Here is an 11,140-nt window from a genome sequence, read left to right as displayed (position 1 = left end):
GCCCCAAGACTAATTCTAAGGGATGGTAATCATCCCCACACTCTTAATGATAGGAAATACTGCTTTAGCCCATATAACTTCTATGTCGATTCATCAGCTCCCTCTGGTGGTTTCCATAAGTATTCCCATAACAGGGACACAAGAAGATGGTTTATTTTTTTTTTACAAAAATCCAAAAACCCTCCACATTATACAATACATAAACGATTAAGAACGTATGGAGGGTTTTTGTCCTTTTTTTTTATTTTTTATTAACCATTACTTATTTACATACTAGTATGCACTAGTAGGACTCATGAGTCGGACTCTCTTGAGAGGGAAAAACAGCACTCCAGAGCACTTTTAGAAAAAGTTTATGAAAAGTGTTTATTACACAAAGACCTTTGTATACCTTGCCCAGCTCCACAATGCAAGGCCAGCAATCAGCAGACACAACAAAAGGCTGAAAAACAGCTGTCTGAGTATATGCTTAATAGTGACAGTCCCACATAGCAGGTAAATGAATGAAAATAAAAAAAAAATGCATTATTAAAGGACTCTTAAAAACACACAGTACATCATTGTCTCTCTTTTTACATCTTCAATTATTAGAAATGCTAAAATAAGCATGTATCACTCAAGCTTAATGCCATTGTCTTCTCCAGGGATAGTGGTGGATTAGCCAGTGTATCACAGAGATTTCCCCAGATCAGTCTTCAAGAGTGAAAACTTTTAGCAACGACAATCCGCCCAGCTGAAAAACGGTATTATAATTGGGGGGGGGGGGGGGGAGGGGGAAGAAGGAGCCTCAAACTGAAGCCATTTGTCGCAGGGTGTAGCTGTGAGTTGGTGGTTAGTCTGTTGCTGCTGTAGAAGCATTAACCTGTAATTGACTTGAGTTTCAGTTACGTGGGCTGGTGCACTCCTGGACATGTTTCTGTTTGTAGTATATTAACTTGTATATAGCGGGATGAATTCAGAGTAATATGAATAACCTAAGAATAATTATTTATATTCCAGTACATTTCCTACTGTACATTTTTTAAACGACAACGATAAAATGGTCCATCTTGCATTTCTACCATTCTCTCTCTAGTAGCTGAACCATTGACAAACCAGGCATTAACTGTGACTGACTTTATTTAATAATAGCAGTATTACTATAGTGACTGACCCTTGGTCAGTGTGGCGTGTCCTGGCACCGGACATGTTTCTGTCTGTACTAATATATTAACTATAGTAACAGCAGCCCGTTATTGATATTACTCTGAAATAATCCCAAGAATTATGAATCCTCAAGAACATTTCCTAGTGTCAATAATTTGACAGTAAATGGGATAATGTGGTCTTCAATCTCTATTGAGTTTCTATCACTCTCTCTATTACGGGTGTTGGCGGCAGGAGCAACAGTAACGGTTAAAGTGAAAAATCCCTCTAGTTTAAAGAATGATACATTATTTACTTAATAAAAGTTGTATCTGAACCACTAAGAACCAGGCAGTGACTGACTGGCTTCAATAACACACGTAGTACTACTATAGTGACTGACACTTGGTCAGTGTGGTGTGTTCTGACCCAGTCCTGATCATGTTTATGTCTGTACTAGTATCCAGCTGTGTGAGAGCAGCCAGTTATTAATATTACTCCCTAATAATCCTAAGATTACTTATTAATCTTTAAGAACATTTCCTACTGTCCATTATTTGCTAACGAAAGGGATAAAGTGGCCCCCAGTCGAGTTTCGAGCCTTCTCTCTCTGCAGCGCACGTAGCAGGACAAACAGCAACAGACGCTGCTCAAGTGAAGTCAAATTATTACATCAACATGTCTCATAGTAGCAATACCAGTTTGTGTTTTGAATAAATACTTGGAATATTAGAAATAATAATACCCCCTTTATCCTGCTCTTCCCTCTCGGGGAATAGTGGTCTCATCTGACGACAGTTCTTTCTTTTTCTCTCGGTAAAGATTTAAGAGATATTCGTCAGGCTGTATTTTAGCCTCCTTTAATTCCGACATAATCTTCTCCAGTTTCTGCAAGTTGCGGACGCTCTTCACTCTACGCCCAGCAATGTACAGCTTAAACTCGTCCAGCTGGATAAGTCTGCAGGTGTCCACCTCGCAGATGTTCTTCCAGCCTTTGGTCCGGTCTACCTGGGGAAAGAAGACTAGCCCAGACATTTTTTCCAGGTCCTCGAGCTGGACTTGATATTCAGGCAGCTGATGGTCAAAGCTAATGGGGACATTGGGCACGGCAAAAGCCCCAATAACCAATGGCTCTGCAGATACTTTGCTTCTTCTGGCGAGGACCACCTTGTAAAGATGTGAGGGAACAGCTACATCATCTTTTCCTATGACCTGCACATGAGAGGGAGAAGGAGCGGCTCAGTGAGTAAAGATACTGACTGGCACCGAGTTTGAAGCACCAGGGGAACCTGGTTCAATTCCCGGTGTCGGCTCCTTGTGACCTTGGGCAAGTTGCTTTATTTCCCTGTGCCTCGGGCACCAAAAACATAGATTGTACGCTCTACGGGGCAGGGACTGTGCCTGCAAAATGTCTCTGTAAAGCGCTCCGTAAATCTAGCAGCGCTATACAAGAACATATTATTATGAGAGCTGTGAGTATGGATACATTATTTACAGCGCATTAGAAACTAAAGAGGTGGAACATTAATTTGAAGGGGTCACGGATATGTTAAACGTATGCATTTTTTTTTTTAAATCTCACACATTCATGTTAAGAGATTTTGCAAGCTCTTTTCTTCTTGCCCTTGTGAAAGATGACTCTAGGGTACTCTAGATGGCGAGTCCAAGGAATCCAGCCAAGTACGACTCATTTAAAATACAAATTTCCCGTCTCTCTCTAGGTGATCATTTTAAACTTTTGACTACACAATGGAAATGAGATCTCTGTGGTCGTTTAAATGTCCCGGTCACACTGGCCAATAGGAAGCCACAAGGGATGACATCACGGCTTCCCATTGGCCCACGTGACGCGGGAAATTTAAGCCGCCACTTCGATAGGCACACAAGTTCCCTGGCTGCAGATACTGGCCCCCCCCTACGGAGGTATCTCGGGAAACAGGGGGTCCCCGGAGCTGACATTAACACGGTTCAGCTCCGGAAACCATCTGCTTCAATCCTGTAATAAAAAATAAAAATAAAAAAATCGTGCAGTGCTACATGTTTTGCTGCTTTAACAACTTAATAAAAAAATGTTTAAAGTATACCGTATCAAATTGTGATCTTTCTCTGCTGTTAAAAAACAAAAACGCAAGTTTGAGCAGCTAATGAAAACAAGCCGCGTCTCTCTTCCGTAGCCAAGAAATTAGCTGGATTGTTAGCTTACTGATAAGGAAAATTTCATTTCACGAATGAAAGCTTCCACCACCTTGTCTGACACGGTAACTAAATTGGAGAATACTTATTGTTTTCAATCCTACACTCGCAGACCGGATACGTTTAAGGTGATGTTTTTTGGACAGGGAAAAGGTTACCTTACCTGGTAAGTGACTCGCTTCTTCCCATCTTCTTGTAACAAAGGCAAAGCCAGAGGTCCAGTAACTACCCAAACATCATTAAATCGCTTTGTCAGCTCCCGACAATACATTTCAAACCTGGAGGCAGAATGTAAAGAAAGGAGATGGGAGATAGTTCCACCAAGCAAAGACTTACAATCATTTGAAATCAAGCATCACTAGCCTAGGCTTACTTGCATTATGCACGTAACTGTATCAAACATTTTTCTTGACATGATTTATAAAAGGTTCAAAAGTGAAACGGCACAATTTGTGACAAATTGGAGACTGATCAAGCCTGCAATGACGTACCCCCCCCCCACCTCCACCCTCCTAAAAAGTACATGATATACAATAGTTATTATGGCTAAGGAAAAAGTTACGGCTTAACCCCTTAATTACCACAGAGGTTACAACCGCTATGGTAATTAAGGGGTTAACCCATCCTGAAACCCTCCCAGGCCTAACACCTATGGGCAACACCCTTCACCCACACCATTAAAATACCAGTAACCCCTTAATTACCATAGCGGTAGTAACCTCTTAAGGGGTTGCTGGTGTTTTAATGGCTGGGCATCGGCCCTTTATTCCATGTTGGTGAGGAGGAGGGCGCCTTCATCTTCAGGGGAAAGTAAAACATTTTTTATTCAATTTGTATATTTGAATGGGCAAAAGCGCTACTAGCCATATTTGGCTACTAGGGCATCTGCCATTCCTTTGTGTGGGGGGGAGGGTGGGCAGGGAGATAGAGGGGGTGGGTGGTTAGGCCTCTCAGGTGGGTAGACGGAGGGGTTAACCCCTTCATTAACTTAGTGGTAGTAACCACTAAGGTAATGAAGGTGTTAACTACTGCTGCAACCGTCCCGTTAGGCCTAACCATCCACCACTGGGGAAACTACCTCCTTCCCCCACCCCCTTCCCCCCCACAAAGGAATGGATAAATGCCCTAGTAGCCAAACCAGGTACTTTGGTTTAACCTCTTCAGTGTCTTAGCGCAGGGGAGCGCACATTTTTGGAGCTGCGCCCCCCTGCCATCTCCCCCACCCCCTTCGCATGTGTGCGGCGTCAAATGACGCTGCAGGGTCACGCAACGTCACGTGGCCCCATTGCCATGGAGACGGCCGGGTGACATCACCCCGTGGCATCATATGAAGCCGTGTTGCCATGGTGACCCGTCACAGCATCTGAATCAAGGCAAGTTTTATTGTTGCAGAGGCCTCACGAGATCCCCCGGAATTTAATTTAAATGCCACGGGGAAGAGCGCGGGACCTCTGCAAGCGCCCGCCCCCCAAAAAATCCAGCGCCTCACCTGGGGGGTGCGCCCCCCACTTTGCGCACCGCTGCCTTAGTGGTTGGCCACTAAGGTAATGAAGCTACTTTTATTATTATTTTTAATACATAGTATTGAAGCATGGGTGTCTCCGGAGCTGAACCGCATTAAATTCAGGTCCTGGGACCCCCCCTACTTCCAGAGATACAGGCCCCAGTATGTGGTGCCTGTATCCCCTGCAAGTTTAAATGTCCTTGCCATGTGGACCGGGACATTTAAAACGTGCAGGAGATACCGGCACCCCATACCGCGGCCTGTACCTCGGGAAGCAGGGGGTCCCAGGACCTGAACTTAATGCGGTTTAGCTCTGGAGACCCCCTGCTTCAATACCAAGTAATAAAAATCAAAGCGGCTCGATCGCCTGATAAGAGACGCGCAGAGAGAATTGGTCTGGTTACTTGAGAAGTCCTGAGGATTTTGGAAGTTGTGGAATTTTACTCATTGTGTCACCTTTCTTATTTGTAGCCATTGAGCCAAGAGACCAGAAGAAGGATAATAGAAGAAGAGTAGTTTTTTGTTGTGTTTTTTTTTAACCTCTACAAGAATAAAATTAATCAAAAAAAAAGTCTCACCTGTTCCAAAAGCCAGCATTATTTTCGTAATTCTGAGGCACAATGTTGGACAGATAGAATGATTCAGCCATGGCTTCCTGTAAACATGAAACCAGTAATCAGCTACAAAGTCTTTACAGGGAACTTAAAGGTAATCCAAGCAAGCATTTTTTTTTAACATAGGGTTGAAGCAGAGGGTCACCAGAGCCGAACCTCATTAATTTCAACTCTGGGGACCCCCTGCTTCCAAAGACAGACCCACCGAAGGGGGTGGCGATATCTTCTGCAAGATTAAAGCTCCCGCGCCATGCGGGCCATTACAAAGTCATGATGTCATCCGGTGCGGCTTCGTAATGGCCCACGAGCTTTAATCTTGCAGTGATACCGGCACCACCTTCGGTGGGTCTGTCTTTGGAAGCAGGGGGTCCCCAGAGCTGAAATGAATGGAGTTCAGCTCTGGTGACCCTCTGCTTCAACCCTATGTTAAAGAAGACCAAAGTAAAAATTGCCTGCTTGGACAGCTCCATTAAAGCTGCACATGACAGAAGGCTTCTATGGCCTCTCAATTGTTAGCAGAAGCAGACAATTTCATAAATTAAAGCAGCCACCCCCATCTTTTGCACAGGACGGGAACTGGGAGGGCTGAACAGCAATGTTGTTTGTTTGTCAGCCCAGCTCGCCCTGTCCCGGTTCCTGAGATACTTATAAAGTGAAGTTACCGGTGTTCCTTCTCAATTTTTAAAAAGGGATTTAAATGGACGTCCACTAGAAATCCACAAGCGATGACATTATGGCTTCCTAGTGGCTTGTGAAGCCAACAGGATTCGGCAGCCATTATGTTTTCTCCTGTAGGGAGCATGGTCACCTGCAACTAGACTTGTATGCAGCTCGAGAGCCAGGAGGTCGCCCAGGCCGCTGGGATCGCCGTTTTAAAATAATTCCAGTGCTTTCAATAGGGTTATTTAGTTTAATAAATCTAGTGACTTTTTGCACTCGCAAGACCGTAATAAATTGTCACGATCAACCTTGTAATGTGTTTTAGTTCTGACAGTAAAGGGGATTCAGTTTTACAATATTAAGTCCTATAGAAACAACTAAATTATTTTAAAAAGTGTCATGTCCCGTTTAGTGAATTTATAGGAAGTTTGATAGAGTCAATTGTCAGGACCCAGAAATAAAAGGCTCTATGTGGTTAGCTCACAGTTGGGCAGTGGAGTGGAAATATGGAGCAAGATTGAACGTTGGGGAATGGCCAATTGGAGCACATATTGATACGCATCAACTTTAGTGCATCGTGACAAAAGCGTCTGAACACTCAGGCCTGGGACATAGAGGAGCAAACAGCGCTGAGCCGCGCTCCTGCTCTGCCTCGCCTGCTCCAAAATGGGGCTTTTCCCTGTTCTTGCAGGCGAGGCAGTGAGCGCGCTCTGGGGGTGGGGCGGGGGCGGAGGCGTGCCTAGTCCCCCGCTCCCATTGGATGGGAGCGGTCACGTGACCGCTCCTCCGCTTCCCCGAGCGGCAAATTTCAAAACTGCCTGTCTCGGGAAAGTTTCTCAGCCTCCGCACGCATCAGCGCGCATGCGGAGGGAGAAACTATAGCCGCACCTTTGACAGATGCAGGGGCTTTGTGCATCGGCTCAGCCCGCCTCAGCGAGCTTAAAACCACTATGTCCCAGGCCTTAGTATAATCAGCAAAATATTGAAGTCGGAATTATTAAACCCCACAAAAAAAAAAAAAAAAACCACTAGTATGAAAATGCTACACACCAGAATACGTTTTACTTCACATGCTGCATTGTGTTAATATAATCAGCTTAGAACAATTTGCTAACGCAAACACAGTGTATTAACAATATTTTGACAATTCTTTCATTTGCATGAGATTAACCGCGTCAGCCAACACTCATCACATGGGATTATAGTGCTATAAATGAATGATGTTTGACGAGGTTTAGCTGTGACCCAAAATGGTCCTCAAACTACAGGCCTCCAGGAAGCATTGATCATCAGTTTTTGTAGCTCACCTGTTCTCTTCTTTGCCGTTTACTATGAGCAAAAAGAATTGATAGCGTAAGAATACTATGTTAACACGGAATTTATGCTACACCAACAGTATGTGCAACAAAAAAACCACACCAATGTTTTATTTTGGAAGAGATCAGCAAGCAGTAGTGCTGTAATTTGGACATCGACAGAGGTTCGGAAAGGGACATTTGGTCGCGGACATTTCGTCATGACCAAATGGCCGCCGCTTTGCCGCAGACAGACCCTTCGTCGCAGCCGCTAGAATCCCTGCCGCTTCGAAGACAATTTCTATTACGGTTTAGGGGGTTAATTTAAAGGGCTTGAGTGGTTAGGAGTTTAAATTGAAGGTTTTTTTGCGGTTAGGATAGTGGGTTTTATGGGGTAAGGGCTTACTTAAGGTAAGACCTTAACTTAGCGGCCGGCGGCAGCTTCCAGCGGCGAGGTGAGTCGCGGCGAAACGGCCGAAGCCACATGTCCTAGACCGACAGAAGCTCCACTCCACCCAAAATAACAAAAATGCCATACTGATGAAAACTTGTTGTCTCCTGCTGGTGCCATGTGACCTCTTGACCACCCACTCCTTATGTAGTCTTCATTGGCAGCACTAAAGATATGAGGAATATTCGGATCCGCTTTAAATTTACAATGTTTTCGGTCCGCATTACCTAAAGTGAGACATACATTGCAGTAAAAAATAATTAACAGTAGTAATGCTTGTAGCAAGTAATGCACATTAGGCTGGGAACTTCTGTCATACACAGAAATGTCATACTAAGAAGCTTGGCATTATCCATTTACTAATTTAGGCCTCGTCCATAGTGCAGGAGAAAGCGCGAGCCACATCGACGCGCGTCGAAAACAAACACTAGGACGACAATGTATACGTGTATAGTTCACGTGCGACGGGAGAGCGGCGCTATGCGCTACAAACAAGTTTGTATTTCCAGTGCGACGGCTGGGTCATGTGAGCGGTTCGCCCAATGAGGGCGCACCAGCTCCATGACATCACGGCGGTGCCCCCCGATACGCCTCCCTGTCGTCTCTGCCTGAAGGTTAGGAAATCTCTCCTGCTGCAGGCGAGCGTGCGCTGTGCGAGGCGTGTGCTTCCACTATAGCCAAGGCCTAAGCGTTTTAGTGCACACCAAACATCTAAACCAGGAGTGCTGAAGCAGGGATATCCAGAAAACCTGGCCTGTTGACCCTTGAGGACTGGAGTTGGCCACCCCTGATGTAAAACACTGGTTAAGTGACCTAAAAATTGCCAACATTTTCAAGAACTTCGTATGTTCACGAAAATGAACTTGATAAGAAATACATGGAAATATGTGTGCCATTTCCCCGTGAAAGCGCACTATTTTATTACAAGCTTGCACGGATGTGAGCATATATAGGAGTGCTGCTAGATCAAGTTCAACATTCATTCCTGTTTGCAATGCTGAATTAGATTGTTCTCTTACAGACACCTACATGTGGGGCTGGCACTGCTGTGTGAGCTCTGCCAGCTTGCCTTAGGGCCCATGCACACTCAAGAGGGTTTGATGTCCTCTTCAGCATCCACCTCCAGTCGTCACACTGAATAGTGGGCAGAATTCGGCAAACTCAGAGAGGATTATCACTGTGTGAAGTCAGTGAGCAACATCATCAACCGGCCTTAGGCTGGGATTATGGTCCCTGTGCGGCCGCGTGCAAACAAGCGCAACCCACCGCGCGCACTCCAGCAGCCCAAGCGTTTAATGAACTTGGCTGCCGGAGATCGTAGACGCGTTGCAGGGGTGTGGCGAGCGTGTCACGAAGCTGGTTCACTCTCATTGGCTGAACCAGCTCACGTGCGCTGACGTCACGTGGCAGCCGCCTGAAAATACAAAAGTTGTTGTATTTTCAAAATGCTGCCGCGTCAGCGCGCCTCGTCGCTTCTAAGCGCGCAGGCACGGGGGAGGCTCCCATAAGAAAATACAGCAGTGGTTGCCGGCACCTTAATCCCAGCCTTATACGGAATGGGACATTTGCTCGCGGCTGGGCGTTTGGATGCAGACAGACCCTACGCCATTTCTATAAAGGTACTTTTTCATGCTTAGGAAAGAAGCTTAAAGCGGCGGCGGTCATTTGGTCTGCGACTAAATCTCCTACAGCGGCCTTATCCCGATTGCTGGAATGGTATAATGATGTGCAGAAAAATATAGAATGACCATATTTTCTCCTGGACAAATTTTGCGCGTGAGCGATCAGCAACTTGCCGTCCGCGCAACTTCCCAGCCGCTCGTGCGCGATGAGCCCTTGCCAGTCACTTGTGCGCATGCGTGATGAGCCCTTGCCAGTCACTCGTGCGCATGCGTGATGAGCCCTTGCCAGTCACTCGTGCGCATGCGTGATGAGCCCTTGCCAGTCACTCGTGCGCATGCGTGATGAGCCCTTGCCAACTGCTCATGCCGGGGGGAAAAAAAACAGGACTTTTTTTTTTTTTTTTTTTTTTTTTTAAAGCTGGGACCCTGGACGTCTGGTCACCCTAGCAAAATATATTAAAGGTGCCCATAGATGTGCCAGTGATCGGAACGCACACTGCAGGGTATGTCCTGGCAATGTTCAGTCCATCTGGAATTGGCTGGCAATGAGGTGTTCAATTTGCAGGTTCCTGCGTTGTTATTCAGTCAGTTAGGGAGTAAGGGGGAAGGATGCAGATCGGAGGGTGATCATTTAGTTCACCTTTATCGGAGATCAAAGTGACACGGTTCTCACTGACTTCAAATAAGATACCTACTTACCAACAGTCTTGTCTTGTGAGAGATGTTCCAGCACCCATCTGGGTGTTTTCTTTGCTTGGTCGTAGGACAAAGCGTGGTTACTATATAGTTTAACCTCTGTACCGCTCAATGGAAATCCATATTCTTCCAGAAAAGGCTTTCTAACTGGATCTAATGGAATCAGGAGGAAGGGATAATATTAAGAATAGAAGAATAAAGTCAGCTCAGAGCTTGCAAGTATATTATTGTCAGAGAAAAACTTGGTAGCGGTGTATTAGCCATACCACATATCTAGCTAGAGATACAAACACACACAAAAAAACACCCCCTCCACAAAAATAAGTCTTGTATAATTGATCAGGCTTGCAAGAACTATTTTGTGGTGGGGGGCTATGCATACACAATGTAAACATGTATAAACGCAGGGAGGCTGCAGCACCAACGGTGTTGATTGCATGTGGCTGCAAGACACTACTTTCCAAACAGAAGATGAGATAGAGATCCCCTTCACTGGCGGAAGGGGCCTCCCGCACACATTGAATTGAATTGCATTGCATCCCCGCGCGCTCCTGTACCAGGGCGGCGTTCCACCGCGTCTCGCGGCCCCGGTCTCACCCCCCGGCTCCGGTGTCCTCCAGTCATACAGCTGCAGGGCGGCCAAGCAGGAGGCGCTGCCGGCGGCTGCACCCAGCGCAAACCCCCCGAGAAAGCGGGGGCTCAGGATGCGGGAGGTGAAAGATCCGGCCATGCTGGGGAGGAGGCGGGGTGTCAGCTGGCAGGGCGGTGACACGCACGGGTAGGCGGCGCACACAGGATCGGGAGTACAGTACATATAACAGGAAGGGGGTAACATGAAGGGTAACCTCATGTTATGCAGGAAACCCAGTCAGACAAGAACGAGCTGATGTCTTTAAGGCTGCGCTTATAGTGCCGGCGACACGATGTCGTGTCAAAAGAAATGCATTGCTGCCTTTGTGTGGCTTAGGCTGAGCTCAGAC

General features: G+C 46.1%; 1 protein-coding gene across 2 annotated transcripts; it reads right to left on the bottom strand.

Annotated features, from left to right (window-relative positions):
• Nucleotides 1-246: 246 nt before the first annotated feature.
• EXOG (exo/endonuclease G) lies at nt 247-10,912 on the bottom strand. Of its 2 annotated transcripts, none has more exons than XM_075587910.1 (6): nt 10,718-10,912; nt 10,164-10,313; nt 7,930-8,069; nt 5,401-5,477; nt 3,482-3,596; nt 247-2,337 (listed from the first exon to the last, which is right to left on the bottom strand). In XM_075587910.1, the coding sequence occupies exons 1-6, from the start codon at nt 10,782-10,784 to the stop codon at nt 1,876-1,878; spliced, it is 1,011 nt and encodes a 336-aa protein (XP_075444025.1). In that variant the 5' UTR covers nt 10,785-10,912; the 3' UTR covers nt 247-1,875. The 2 variants fall into 2 exon arrangements, with proteins under 2 accessions (XP_075444025.1, XP_075444024.1); XM_075587909.1 differs by having other exon boundaries at nt 10,758-10,912.
• Nucleotides 10,913-11,140: the final 228 nt, after the last annotated feature.

The sequence above is a fragment of the Ascaphus truei genome, chromosome 2, assembly GCF_040206685.1.
Source record: "Ascaphus truei isolate aAscTru1 chromosome 2, aAscTru1.hap1, whole genome shotgun sequence".
Classification (NCBI taxonomy): Eukaryota; Metazoa; Chordata; class Amphibia; order Anura; family Ascaphidae; genus Ascaphus; species Ascaphus truei.
This window is presented reverse-complemented; position numbering and strand designations above follow the sequence as displayed.

Bases quoted from the DNA above. Each gene is read 5' to 3' on its own strand.
- EXOG (XM_075587909.1), bottom strand. From the start codon at position 10,890: ATGGCCGGATCTTTCACCTCCCGCATCCTGAGCCCCCGCTTTCTCGGG. The intron at 8,070-10,163 runs GTAAGTAGGTAT...GTCTCACTTTAG, and splicing joins CTCACAAGACAAGACTGTTG to GTAATGCGGACCGAAAACAT. The intron at 5,478-7,929 runs GTATGGCATTTT...TCATGTTTACAG, and splicing joins GAGACAACAAGTTTTCATCA to GAAGCCATGGCTGAATCATT.